General features: G+C 48.7%; 5 protein-coding genes across 5 annotated transcripts; 2 read left to right on the forward strand and 3 right to left on the reverse strand.

The window, feature by feature from the left end:
• Positions 1-1,205: 1,205 nt before the first annotated feature.
• OT_ostta02g00420 (Kinetochore protein Ndc80) lies at positions 1,206-2,660 on the reverse strand (the record flags this gene model as incomplete). The annotated part of the gene is made up of 1 exon (XM_003074731.1): positions 1,206-2,660. One exon carries the CDS (start codon positions 2,658-2,660, stop codon positions 1,206-1,208), a length of 1,455 nt encoding a protein of 484 aa, XP_003074779.1.
• Positions 2,661-5,538: 2,878 nt separating this feature from the next.
• Positions 5,539-7,281, forward strand: OT_ostta02g00430 (BOP1, N-terminal domain; the record flags this gene model as incomplete). The annotated part of the gene is made up of 1 exon (XM_003074735.1): positions 5,539-7,281. The coding sequence occupies one exon, from the start codon at positions 5,539-5,541 to the stop codon at positions 7,279-7,281; it is 1,743 nt and encodes a 580-aa protein (XP_003074783.1).
• A 216-nt stretch (positions 7,282-7,497) lies between these two features.
• OT_ostta02g00440 (unnamed product) lies at positions 7,498-7,833 on the reverse strand (the record flags this gene model as incomplete). Its single annotated transcript, XM_022984974.1, has 2 exons — positions 7,498-7,598; positions 7,647-7,833. The coding sequence occupies 2 exons, from the start codon at positions 7,831-7,833 to the stop codon at positions 7,498-7,500; spliced, it is 288 nt and encodes a 95-aa protein (XP_022840670.1).
• A 553-nt stretch (positions 7,834-8,386) lies between these two features.
• OT_ostta02g00450 (unnamed product) lies at positions 8,387-9,181 on the forward strand (the record flags this gene model as incomplete). Its single annotated transcript, XM_022984975.1, has 1 exon — positions 8,387-9,181. The coding sequence occupies one exon, from the start codon at positions 8,387-8,389 to the stop codon at positions 9,179-9,181; it is 795 nt and encodes a 264-aa protein (XP_022840671.1).
• A 1,614-nt stretch (positions 9,182-10,795) lies between these two features.
• On the reverse strand, positions 10,796-12,256 carry OT_ostta02g00460 (Serine/threonine-protein kinase, active site; the record flags this gene model as incomplete). Its single annotated transcript, XM_003074738.1, has 1 exon — positions 10,796-12,256. One exon carries the CDS (start codon positions 12,254-12,256, stop codon positions 10,796-10,798), a length of 1,461 nt encoding a protein of 486 aa, XP_003074786.1.
• Between the last annotated feature and the right edge of the window lie 1,983 nt (positions 12,257-14,239).

Genomic DNA, 14,239 nt, shown 5'->3' on the forward strand with positions numbered 1-14,239 from the left:
CAACGAAGACCAAGCTGTGCGAAGCGGCGAAAGTCCTAAAGTCTATCAAATGCGCGCTTCGTACTAAGCGCAAGGCGACAAACACCGACAGTGGACCCGAAGCAAGCCGCTTCTATCCGCCGCCACTAGTTCTTCCCACAGATGAAGAGGGCTTTGTGGTATCTTTTGATGCGATGCGAGCATTAGATGAACATGGAGTAGAGACCGAATGCGCCAGATACTTCTTCATGAAGTATGGTTTTGTGATATTCCGCGGCGTCCTCAATCCCAAGCAGTGCAAAGATACTGCGGCTGAAATTTGGTCCCACTTAGAACGGCAGTACCCTGAGCTGAGACGTGAGGTCCCGAGCACTTATTCTGTCCTATCATCAAAAACGTATGGACTTGCATCCGAACCAGCGATTTTTACACCACAAATTGTACGCAATAGATGCAATCAATATGTGGTCAAAGCTCTTCGTTTACTGCTGAATAAAACAGATATCTTAGTGTCACACGATCGTTGGTGCCTTTACAGGCCTACTAAGAACATAAAAACTGAAGACTGTTCAATAGATAGGCCTGAATGGAAGACGAAAGGAAATTTGCACCTAGATTTGAACCCGTGGTTATATTTGGAAAACGAAATTCCACAGTTACTCAACTATGACAACTTGCGCGATTTTAGCAAGGAAATGAATAGCGTGACAGAGAAATCCGGTCCCCACGTTCAAGGCGTTTTGTCTATCTTAGACAATCTTGAACAAGACGGTGGTACAGTTCTTGTGCCTGGATTTCACAAAGTATTTTCCAGGTGGGTGCAACACCTAGGACCAATGGAGCAGTATGTGAACCACAGTGTTGCGAACGCAAATAGGCTTGTTTGGCGCGGAAACGGTGCAGGTAGTTTCAAGTTTGACGATCTTGACCCCGTGCACACTTTGAAGCATCGGATTTCGTTGCGAGCTGGTAGTTTTCTAGTGTGGGATCAGCGACTTGTTCATGGTTCTTTACCGAATAACAGCTCTAAGTTGCGCATGGCTCAGTTTATCAAGGCATTCGGAAGACAAGGGATTAATGATACACAGTACAACAGAAGATCTCAATCTATCTGCAAGCATATGAAGATGGCTGGTACGCTCGCTTTGGATGGGCTCAAACGCGATGCATGGCAGGTACTAGGAATCCAACCTCAAGGACAGAATTCAACTACGGCTGTTGAAGACTCAACACGATGACTGTACATCTGTATTCCAATTATCAAAAACTTCATGATTTTTTTGTTTGTGTAGCATGAGTCGGTCTAGCGCGAGCCAAAGGTGCCCCTGTATTGTTGATTTGTCGTGCAGTAAAGTTCTAGCCTTCTCGGCGTTGCTATTACGCAGTCGCTCCAAATAGAGTGAATCTGTGAGTATTGAAGTTTGCCTGAATGCCTTACACAGTTGTTCGGTTTTTCGAAGATTTTGAGTCGCGACCATTACTGCATTGTCTTGACTTTGGCGCTCATTTTGATACTGAACCTCTAATTTTCTCACAAGCTGCTCGAGCGTAGTAAGTCTTCTGCTTCGATTCTCCCCGTCGCAGATGGTCTGATGCAGCACATTTTCTGCAGAAATCACCTTCTTAACTTCGCAACCATGTTCGAAAGAAGTGCGTGAAATTTCGTCGTTCATTGACATTTTAAGTTCATGCATTAGTCTCGTCAGCTCGCCGTCAACGAGCACATGTGGCTCAAGGCTGAGTCTTGAATGGAAAACTTGTGCATACGCCTGTGATAGTCTTGTTGAAGCTGCCAAGGTAGTAAATTGGTTTAACATGAGCTTGACGGAATTAGATAGCTCAGTCATGGCTGAATTGTGAGTAAAAACAACTGAACGAAAATTGCTAAGTTCCTCTGAGTGTCTCATCACTTTGGAATTCTGGTGCACATGTTTCATCGGAGTGAGTACCTCTTTGCTAGGTCCGTTAGATTGATCTTGAAGACTGACGTTTCGACTTTTCCACTGTAAAATAGTAGACTTCGCCTCCCGTACATTTTCTGACATTAAGATAAAACTTTGTCTTGCGTCCTCAAGCTTCGAGATTAGCCTCCGTTTGGCTGCCACGCTGGTCCTTGCTCGAAAAATTTTACTCAACATATCATTCGAGACGGATCGTAATCGGGTGTTTGTAACAATTATATCATCGAGAAGCTCTGGTAGCTCATTTGACTCGTGGGGACGCTCGGGCTTCGTTATCCCTCCTGCCTGACCATCTTCTAGAAATACTTTGTATATTGTTTTTAACTGTCCGTACAGTTCAGGGACTCCAACACCCTGAGACGATGTGTTGACATCGCAAGCACGCTCGTAACGTAGCAGCATAACTAGCCAACTAAAGTTCGCGACGAGTTGTCGCTCTTGGCCACTTTTATGTCCGAGCGTCAAATTATTCAGCCAAAAGGGGTACTTCACACACTTCAGTACAAAATGGAAATGCTCCATGTCCTCGGCACCGTTCACTTCGTATCCGACAAGGCGTGACAACGATCGGATCAGCGAATCAATGTCTCCAGTGTCGCTTGGTTTAGTTGTGTAATCGCCCGTGTTTCGCGTGGAGCTGAAAGCTGCGACAAAGTCTGTTGAGCGGCGCCAACAAGACCGGGCATACTCCTCGTCGTGAAAGGGCCTAGGATCGCCCATGATTTCCGTGTGTGCGTTCGTCGAACAATATAGATAGAGGAGTACTCCAAGTGAGTGTCAACGGACAAGGTTTGTGGCGCGTCGACAGCAGTTGATGCGGACTCGTTCCTAACGGCAATCGCCAGGCTTCTCAACGTTTGATCGATCAAATCTGATTCAAGGAATCGAACTTTGACTAAACCCTAAACCCCCGTCCGAGTGGTCGAAATGACGGGCATTTGGGCACATCTTTCGCGCGCTTTCTCCGACGCGTCGAGTGATTTGAGTACGGTTTGCGACATTCACTGGCAACTAACATCACTCAGGAACCGCGTTCTGGTGGAGAAACCGTGCGCGGGACGGTTTCTTGACGCCGTCCGACGACATCCACGTCGCGCGGCAGCCACGGCGATTTCAACGGGCGACGGTCCGAAAGGGTGAGTCTCATTTTCCCTACGTTTTTAAAGAGACCTACGTTTATCTTAGTGTAAATGAGACTGTTCATAAAAACGCACGCCGTGTCGACACGGCGTAGCGTATTGCTCTGAAATTAGGTCTGTAGGCGTAAAACAATGCCATGCACCATTCAACAAAGTTTCGCATCGATCAGTGCACCAGCACGACGACGGCATAGTAGTTTCTGCGCGCAGCTCTGCCTCCTGCCCGATCACGGAAGTCGATTGACGAGTTATGACTCAAGGAATAAGTGGGGTAAAAGCGGGTAAAACGGGGTTGTCTGGAATGTGAGCCTAAAAAGGTGTACATCCGGTTGGCGTCGGCGAAGACCATAGCGAGTTACTCACGTTTTTCGCGTCACAGGAGAACGTGTCGTGAATGTCATATTGACAAAGCGGCGCGCTAAGTAGAAGCACATATGGAAGTTCAGAATGTGATAGGACAACTAGCCGCTTAAGCACCAAATAGATGTGTCCAATTCAAGTTCATCATAGTACACGTGTAATGGATCCTTCACGTTCGCGTACCAATAACGCGAGTCGTTTGAGAGATGGCATTCGTGAGATCAGCGAGGGGACTCGACTGTTCCGACGACTCCGCGGCGAAATCGTCGGCGACACCGTCCGATCGCGTGGATGATGTTCGCGTCATCATGGTTCGAGTGCTCTCCGTCGCTGTGCGAGCGTCGACGATGCGCTCTTCACCTTGCCGTCGTCGACGCAACACGCGTAGGGTAAATGAGACTCTTCCGCCGCGGAAAGTCTCATTTACCCTACGATGTCGTAGGGAAAATGAGACTCTTCGTAGGGCAAATGGGGTCTCTTTAAAAGCGTAGGGTAAATGAGACTTCCCGGGTCCGAAAAAACGGGCAAATCTAGGGTTTAGTTTACGAATGAGGACTCTTGAATGACGAGAGCGGGTCGACGTGGAGGGATTTTGACTTATAGTCAAAATCCCCAAAACAGCTGCAATTTGCACCTGCAATTTTGCTCTTTTGCATCTTGCAGGTAAAATTTCCCCCACCCCTAGCCTTGGGGGTGGCTAAATCTCAGGCCGAAGCAACTTTTTATCAATTGACCAACGTATAATGTATTGAATTTCTAAACTATCAAACAGCGATAAATCTGTCGAAAATCCGTTCACATACGACCAATCAGGACTCACATCTGTGAGAGGGGGGGTGGCTAAATGGATTTTGACTAATCTCGGCCATGGTTGTGCACACCTTTTCTTGAGTGAGAATTTTAGCAATCTCCCTTTCAGGCTGAAAGGGAGATTGCTAAAATTCTATACTTGTAATTTTGATACTTCATAATCGGTCACGTCATGTATGGGTAAACAGTATGATCGGGGTACTCCAACTTGTGTTTTACCTTCAACAAATTTCGGCAAGTTTTCGCAACACGCGACATGTGTGCGCGGATAACGCGCCGACGAGGCAGGGAGGACGTGCGCATGCTTCGCCACACGTAGTATCCACCACACACTATCGGATCATTGACGTTCTCACGAGAAGAAATCGCGCAGTCGAATGTAGAAGGTAGAACAACCTCACTCTGACAGAGCCGTGAGGAGACACCTTGAATCCTGCCTAAACCCTAGATAAACCCTAACAAAACCCTAGTTAGGGTTGATGGCACGTGCACAGCACTGCAATACACGCTGACACCACAGTTAAGTGGATACGATGAACAACACAAGGCGTTCAAAGTCCTTTCCGAAGCCCGTAACGCGGATGAAAGTGACACGTCGAGCGCCTGTGCGCGTAGAACACTCGCGAGAAATAGACACCTAAACCCTATGTAGGGTTTAGGTGGGGTTTAGGTGGGGTCTAGACGTGGTTTCTTGAGAGTTTGGCGTGGAGTACCAGAGCGCGAGGAACTGCGTGAGGACGTCGCTATGTCCGTCGTACGCCACAGAAACTGGATGAATCTGATGTAACATGCATGTATCTACAACTGTTCATCGCTGCGCGCGTCCTCCCTGCCTCGTCGTCGCGTTATCCGCGCACACGTGTCGCGTGTTGCGAAAACTTGCCGAAATTTGTGCAAGGTAAAACACAATGGCTGTACCCTAGGACCTCATACTGTTTGCACATATACAAGTTTTAGAATGACAATTTCAATAGTTTAACGCAAGAACGCTCATTCGCTGAATTGGAAAATCATCCACCCAAGATCCGGCGGAACCGTTCAGAGGGATACTGGCTTGAATAGATAGTGTAATATGCAATTGTATTAAAATGTATTTTTATATATTTAGATGAGTTTCAATGGATACTACATACGTACATGCGAAATGATAAAAAGTTGCTTCGGCCTGAGATTTAGCCACCCCCGCCCGGTGTCCCGGGAGCCTGAGTGAAAGGAGAAAGCTGGCGGCGCTGGAGTGGACGCCACCCAAGCTTATGCAGAGTTGCCCTCCGTTCAAGCCAGAGGATTGAATGCCGGCTGAACAAACCAGTCAAATCGGAGATGTTCCGCTCGCTTGGTACAGGGATTTGGCGCACGAGGGTTACAACGTGGACGGTAGGCGACTTTCAAAGAGCGTGGAAACTGACTCGCTATCGAACTTGCTAAGTAATATTGATGACCGTTCTGCATGGCGCAGGATTTCAGATGCATTGTCTGGAGGGCATATAAAGCTATCTAAATCTGACGTGCTGCTGTTACAACGAATACAAGCCGGCTGGCTTCCGTCAGATTCACTCGAGCATACCTGGGAGTGGGATTCAAGCACTAATACAGACCGTGTTGCTAGTTCTACCGAGCCAAAACGTAGATTTCTACCGTCACAGGGGGAAGCAAAAGCTGTCGCAAGACTAGTGCGAGTCTTGAGACGGACATTCCAGACTGGCCAGCCGGCAATAGAACATGCTCCACATGATTATGACATTTGGGCAGCACCTCCAACCGAGCAACCGAACACCCTTGGCCGGATTCGTGCGCGCAAGCCTAGTCTACCAGCCAACGAATTATCCTTCAATCCACCAGTAGAGTATGCGGAGTATGCAAAAATGAACATCTCAAACAAGTCAGCTTCGCGCCTCAGACAGATGTGCAGTTATGAATGTTTCACACAAGAGAGATTTGAGAGATGCCTGGACTTATACTTGTGCCCCCGTTCTCATCGCGAGAAGACAGATATATCTCCTGAGGAGTTACTACCGAAACTACCCATGCCAAAGCAGCTCAAGCCATTCCCAGAAATCTTTACACAAAGGTTTTTGCAACAGCGTGAGACTATTGACTGCTTTTCGGTCAATTGTTCTGGTGAGTGGCTAGCCATGTGCACAAGTTCTGGAAGTTTATTGATTTGGGATGTTCATACGGGAAAAAATATTTACCATTTTGATTTCAATACGAAGCTAGGGTCTGTTCACTGGCATCCAACGAGAACTCATGTATTGGTAGTGACCATGGGGACTTGTGCTGTGGTCATACGCTCTCTTGCTTCGTTTGATCCTGGTCAGTTGCGAGCACTAAAGAGTATGCAGAAATCTTCTGAGCAACCTGTCTGGAATTGCTCAAAAGCTGTCTCAGTCATACAACATGCTTTAACAGTACGGGAGGTTGCATGGCACAGAAAGGGTCGCTACTTTGCAACAATTTTTGGTGAACGAGGTATCACGGTGCATGACCTAGATTTCAAATGTTCTCAGCAACCGTTCGCAAAGTACGATAGTCGCGTCATGAGCGTGTCTTTTCATCCAACAGAGCCCTTCTTTTTCATCTGTTCGCCACGGCAAGTTCGTATGTACAATTTGAAAACGCAAGAACTAAAGCGAAAGTTTTCGAATGGGATGACGAATAATATGTGCATGTGTATAAGTTCAAGTGGATCTAGTCTACTAGTTGGCGAGAGGAGCGGGAAAACACTGTGGTTTGATGTTGAAAGTGATGGCGAGAGCAAAGCAATTGCAGTCCGAGGAGCTTCAGTACTATCTGTGACATGCCATAATTCGTATCCACTTATCGCCACAGCAGCTCAAGATGGCAAAATTACTGTGTTTCACATGTCTGAACCGTCTGATTCTGTCGCGGATCCCATGTTTGTTCCGGTAAATGTGATACAAAATTCACACCTTGAGTTGGCCAGGTGTCTAGATGTGCAGTTTCATCCGCGACAACCGTGGCTTTTTATGAAGCGCGAACCTCAGTCAATTGATCTTTATACACAGAAGTAGATGAATTTAGACAGTATGTTTTTTCTATGACGCCAAGCTCAGTGAAGTTATTACAAAACTTTGTTTACGACGAACGCAGAATCACAGGGTGTCCCAAGAACAGGCACAACGATTTAAAAGTTATCTTCGTCGGTCGATGAATCGTAGTTCGGATCAGTTAGAATTTTCCACCCTGTATAATTTTTTAAATCAAATTAAATGAACAGAGTATGTATATTAATGAAGCTCACCTTCGACGACAAAGAGTCGTCGTATTGTGACCAAGTTGACATCTTTCTGAATGCCGTAATCTACGAGATTCTTATCAGCCATGAGATGTACGCCATTATGCAAGACTCTATCTTCTTTATTCACATCCATGTCAGGTAAACATGTGGTCTCACATTTCTGAATATATTGCCAACTAGACTGAGAAATTTCGTGCACTGTGGCTTGCTTTGGGAAATTGAGTTCTACGTCATCTAGAATCAACGTTTTCGTGGAGAGGCTTGAGTTATGATATAAACTCCACTTCGTCACCTCAATTCTAGGATGTACGCGAACCTTGACCATTAATTGATGAGGAAACGTACGCCGGTGTGACGAATTCCGCGCTGACAAAAAAAAACGCCTCGCGAGCGTTTTTTTTTTGCAGAATCGATTGTATCGATGTTGGGACTTTGCTGATTCCGACCCCTTGAAATTTTCAGGCCGACCCCAGCCAGAAAACGCTCGTGTTAACTATTAAATTCATTTTTTACGATGCATAGCTATATACTATTTTCGAAATCATTTGTGCACCATAAGGCCGAGGGGGAGATAGCCGGTAATAACGAAATTTTGGTGGCGTCAAGTAAAAAAAACGAAATTTCACCACGGGGGAGATAGAATTTCGCTCAAAATTTCACTTCAAATTTCACTTTTCCCGATTTCGCGAGGCGAAATTGGGCAAATATCGCCTCGCCCGAACGAAATTTTGCCTCGGGGCAAAATTTGAAGTGAAATTTTTTGGTGGTTCATGACTCGTGACGTCGAGGGGGTCAGTATCGTCCCGAATATCGTCGCGCATCTCCCCCGTGGTGAAATTAAAAAACGAAAACTCGTGCCCGACACTCCATCGCGCGCCATGGCGCACGCGCCGCACCCGCACGCCTCAGACGCGGCCGCTCTGGGGTCGGCGCACGTCGCCGTAGACGAAGCGGAGTACGCGGGTGCTCGCGAGTCGCTCGCGTCGCAGGACACTGCCGCGGGCGGGCGGCGGAAGAGCGGCATCCCTCGTGGTCCGAGCTGGACTCCTTTTGAACAACTTGCCGCGCTCGACGCATACTTCAGCGCGTGCGAAGTCGTGCAAGAGAGTAGGGAGGTCGATCGATGGCAACACGCTAACAAGCGGTACCCCCATTACGTTCGGGAGCTCGCCGCGTTGGGTCTGTGGAAACCATCGACGACCGTACACGGCGCGAGGACGCCCGAGGAATCCATCGACGCACGTCGGTGCGAAGAAGTCAACGAACACGGTGTCGTCGGAGCGAACAAGACTGTGTTCGAACGTGGAAAGGCTGTGAAGGCACACGTGCTCAAAGTCGCGCACATTTTCCGACGTGATTTCAGAGCGTGCGGAAACCAACAAGGTGAGTCTGGAAAAGCCGTCAGGACTTTTGGACAAGCAAGAGAACGAAGCTTTGAAAGAAAAACATTCAGAAGCGACCCTTGTGGTATTCAGGTACGTGGTGCCAGACTCCCCGTATCTCGATCCCGCTGCGTACAGGACGCTGAAAGAACGTGCGAGACCGGAGTTCGCGCTAAGACACGAAGACAGGTGCACTTCGGCTGCGAACACTGCCAGTTGGTTACAGCAGCGCACAGCGGCGGCGACAGCACGTCGCGAGTCGGTACATCCGATAACCATGGCGCCGGATAAATCACCTACACGTGCTATGAGAGAAGAGGCGCTCGAGCGACAGGTCATCGAGGAATTGCGTCGTACCAACGATGTGCTTGAAATGATGATGCGCTTCGTCGCGCAAGGTGAACTTCTACTTCCAGCGCGAACGGGTTCGGAGGCGCCTTCCACTGTGCCGGCTCGTGACGGCGAAACGATTGATCCGATTGGAGCCGAAAACACGATTGACGCCGAGAACATCGGCGCCGCCTTCGCACACAGCCGTCATGAAGTTGGCGTTGGTGGAAATCAGAGCGCTGGCGCTGATGCGGTAACCGCGCATAGTGCTGCATACGTCCTGTTCACATGCATCGTCAGTGTGCGATCGACTCAAGCGATGCATTGTGCCGCCGACGAACATACGAACGTCCGGGAACGGCTTGTTTTCAAAACAACTTCAAAGATTCCCTTTCCTCATTCTTGCCTGCGTCGCGCCGACGCACGTCCACGCGCCTATACGTCCAGGGGCACGACGCGTGCGGTTGAAAACATCGTCAGAACGTCGTGCGCCTCGCGAACGGCTTGATCGCGATTCCGACGTACGGCTCGCGCGTCATCTTTCGCGTCAGAGCGAGCACGTTTTGACTCGCGCGAAGTGCGCGCCCTGGACGCGCGCGTTGCGCGCGTGCCCACGATCCGCGGCGCGGAGTGCGTCAGACGAACGTTCTCCTTCGCTTCCGCATTCGGTGAAGGGCGAAAAAACTCGACGCGCGCGTGTGGGAGTGCGAGCGGTTCGGTACATTTCCCAACCATCCTTTCCCCAAAACCAGTACCGAGTCGACCGAATTTGAATTTTCATCACAAATTTCACCCCTCATCTCCCCCGTTGCGATAATTAGGCCTATCCGGACAGAATTACCGAAACGAAAATCAAAGTGAAATTATCGTTTCACAATCTATCTCCCCCCCGGCCTAAGCTTACACTATAGGTTGGGAAATCACCATCTATGGGTGGTGATGGTGATTTCAAATCACGATGTCGTGATTTAGATCGTGATTTGATATTGCGTGTATGTAAAGCCTATCATTTTTTCTGATATTGACAGTGATAGGCGTCACGTGACTGATACTACGACATGTCGGCACCGATGTCGAGGACATACGGCGATGATGCGTACATTGCGTCACTGTTCTAACCCTAGCACCCCGCGTCGACACGGTTCGTGCAAGCTCGAAAGGTTAAATCACGATCTACGGGTCGTGATCGTGATTCAAATCACGAAGTTTCGGGTCGTGATTTAGATCGTGATCGTGATTTTACCCAACCTAGAGCTTACACATACGACGGGCGCAGCGTCGTTACAGACGCTGTATATATTCAGACGCACTATATTCAGACAATAGCTCGTCTAATTATCAAAAAAATATCGTGCTGAGAGTGGGGTTCGAACCCACGCAGTCAGTGACTACCAGAACACTCACCTAAGTTCCGGTGAAGCTCGAACGCGTCGTACTTGAGTCTGGCCCCTTGGACCACTCGGGCATCCCAGCGACAGTCGACGAAGGTATCCTTGGGTATCTATACTATTCATTTACAAGATCGAAGGCGTTTAGGACTGAGGAGCGGACAGAATAATTCTGTGTTCGTTTCAACTAGAAAAACCTATGCTGCAACGCATCTACCGTGCTGATGCGTTCTTTTCTATCGGTCTTCAGCAGCTGACTTGCAAGATCCCACCCAGCACCCTCATCAGCGTCAAGAACACTCACGTCGGATACTCCCACAGGAGAGGCAGATTTGTCAAACTTGGTTCGCCACTTTTGAAGGTTGAAGTCACACTGCTCAAGCTCACTTTTGAACTTAGTAAGTTTATCTGGATGACTTAACGAAGGGATGCATATTTGAAGCATGATGATGCCGGCGCTGAATAAATCGAATTTTTCGGGTTGATAATGCTCCCACAGCTGTAATAAATTCGAGTCAACCGGCGTTGGAGACTCCTTAGGTAAAAGATAAATGTCTGTAGGCAAGCAGTATCGAGGGTCTGCCGGCCCTTCACCCGGTATGTAATTCTTGGGCCTGCCTAAGCACTGTGCAGATCCTCCAAGGTCGATAAAGACGAGCCCTGTTTTTGTAAAAATAAGATTGTCAGGTTTGACATCTCGGTGAACGATCCCTGCAGTGTGCAACATTTGCAAGTTCTCAAAAATAGAGCTTAAAATAGCTTTGACAACTTCTTGTTGTTTCGCAGTCCGAGGGAGGTTGAATGATTCAGTAGTGACGTCGAGCAGCTTTTTCGCGTCAACCAGAGCTTCCCCAAGCGTCACTGAACCACAATACTCCCACATTAACCACAGCCCAGCGGTCAGTGTACCGTTGTAAATCTGGCCTTCATTCCGCTGATCGATTTCACAGCAACCGTAAAATCTCGCGCACGACCCCTTCGCTAATCTATGTACGGTCTCATTGAGTTCAAGCTCGGCGTCTAAAAATTCTATTGCACCGTAAACGTTTGGTTTGGCACACTTAAGTACAACATCTTTGTCCTTCCATCTGCCCCTAAATACAGTTCCAAAACTACCTTCGCCAAGAGGTCCACCTTTGAGTATTCTTATGTCTTCTGGTTGAACGCCTACCGTGCGACGAAGTACCGCTCGTCCCGTTATCTTCTCTTTCCTTTTCGCTCCCCAATAAGCTGACAGATCAGCCGGCTCTGCCTCCACGGGGCTTATCTCACAACGCACTAAATACAGTTTAACCTTTGAGCTTGATTGTTGTGATATAAAAGAGATTATATCTTCGAAGAGCACGGTATCGCAGTTGCCAAGCACTGATTTATTTATTTGTATGCTTTGTATGACATCACCGGCATACACGTTTCCGGTCGCTTCGGCATTGCCTCCGTAGCGAATTTCATCTACGCGTGCACCTTTCATACCGACGTTTGGTTGCAGAATGATGCCCAAAGGCTTTTCTAGTGTCACTTGAAATTCGTGCCGTATAGAAGAGCGACGAACGGTACCCCTGGGGACTCCTACGCTCGACCGTGAGCGTCGAGAGAAGCACCCACTGTGGCTCTGTATTACAAAACCCACTGTGCTTTGAGTCGACATGATCGAACTCGTTGTCACCGGAAACCTCGTCCCGGCGCCACTGTTCAGCTCTGAAGGCTCCGCGAGTCGTAAAAATCTCCGTCGAAGTTAACACAGTCACGGCGCGATTAGTATTCCACGACACCAACTGGAGTGTATTGGGTGTTCCTTGTTCCTTTTCACCGTTCCCGTACGGGTTGAGTTTCGTGCCGCGTAGAAGAGCGACGAAAGGCGCAGGTTAGTAACCTGAGGTTACTGAGGACAAGGAGAAAAGCGCATTAAGGCCGACTAAGAGTAACGTTAGTATTGTCACCATACCCGAAGAGTGTAACTCGAGGGTCGGTGACCCTCCCGCGGTATATGGATTTTGACACGGCGCACACGACGAGTCGTGAATCGACCTCTTTTTGGGGCTCTAAAATCCCGGCGAGGGGGTACGCGAGAGAAACGCGAGTCACGACCCGTCGAAGACCCCTCGTTGACGCGACGAGTCGCGATGCGTTGGAGAGCTGATTTTCTGGACCCGCGCGCGACGACGGCGCGAGCGCGAGTGCGAGCGCGGACGCGAACGGTTTCGTCTGCCGATCGCGCGCGCGCGCGCGTCGCGGCGTCGTAAGGAGGCGCGACGCTGGGGCGGTCAATATTGACCGTAAACCCTATTTTCTAGGGTTTAGAATACACGGCGCGAGTTAACGTCGTGGATCGATTCGTCGACGTTTTTTAACTTTTCTCTCCAAATTTGAGCGATTTTCGTCGCGATTCGGCGTCGCAACGCGCGTTAAGACGCAAATTGATGTGATTGCGTGCGATGATGTGAATCATCGATTGGTTTCCACAGTGTGATCGCTCGAACGGCGCCGGCGCGCGGGTCCAGAAAATCAGGTCCCAACGAATCCATATACCTTTTGAGGGGGGTAATTCCGGTTCCTGACTCGTCAATGGTACCTGATGAATACATTGTTCACGTCACGGGCATTAAAGGCAAATCTTTAACATCGTATGGTGACCACGCGCCAGCGCTTACTTGTATATTTGGATAGACTTTAGTTGTAAGCTTAAGGTCCCGTGGTGATCGCGTCGTAGCGCGTTCTGTGCGTAAAGATCTGTCGTTTCATTAAAAGTCTAAGCTAGTTGTCTCGAACAGATTTTGACTTATCTCCGTAATGGTTGTGCACACCTTTTCTTGAGTCATAATCGGTCACGCCATGTATGGGTAAACAGTATGATCGGGGTACTCCAACTTGTGTTTTACCTTGTACAAATTTCGGCAAGTTTTCGCAACACGCGACATGTGTGCGCGGATAACGCGCCGACGAGGCAGCGAAGACGTGCGTCGCGATGAACAGTTGTAGATACATGCATGTTACATCAGATTCATCCAGTTTCTGCGGCATACGACGGACATAGCGACGTCCTCACGCAGTTCCTCGCGCTCTGGTACTCCACCCCAAGCTCTCAAGAAACCACGTCTAAACCGAAATTTGTACAAGGTAAAAACACAAGTTGGAGTACCCCCCCCCCCTCATACTGTTTACCAATACATGCCGTGACCGATTATGACTCAAGAAAAGGTGTGCACAACCATTACGGAGATTAGTCAAAATCTGACGAGATGGCCCAATCTCTATCTGAGGTATATGGGTAGACTCGCCGTCCTTTGCGACTTCAGAGATACTACTAAATAAGGAATAACACTATATAAAAAGCATTTGCTAGAAATCGACGACACGCTCAAGTGCGTCGCAGCCGCGACGCCACTTGTTGGACTCGACCACTCAGGGACGAGGCTTGTAAAGACGAACAACTCATCAGCAAGTAATCGCACGCGAAAGGCTTTTCTCTCGCGCACCTCGAGGCCTCGAACCTCAGTCTTTTGGCATTCATTTCGATAGTGTTGGCGAGGTAGCTCGCCGAGCGCCAGACCCCTGATTTGCATTCCTGAATTGCGAAAACACTACCTGCCGAAATTGAATATAGCCATTGGCTGAGGGTAGCTGGATCAAA

The sequence above is a fragment of the Ostreococcus tauri genome (genome assembly GCF_000214015.3).
Source record: "Ostreococcus tauri WGS project CAID00000000 data, contig chromosome 02, whole genome shotgun sequence".
Taxonomy (NCBI): Eukaryota; Viridiplantae; Chlorophyta; class Mamiellophyceae; order Mamiellales; family Bathycoccaceae; genus Ostreococcus; species Ostreococcus tauri.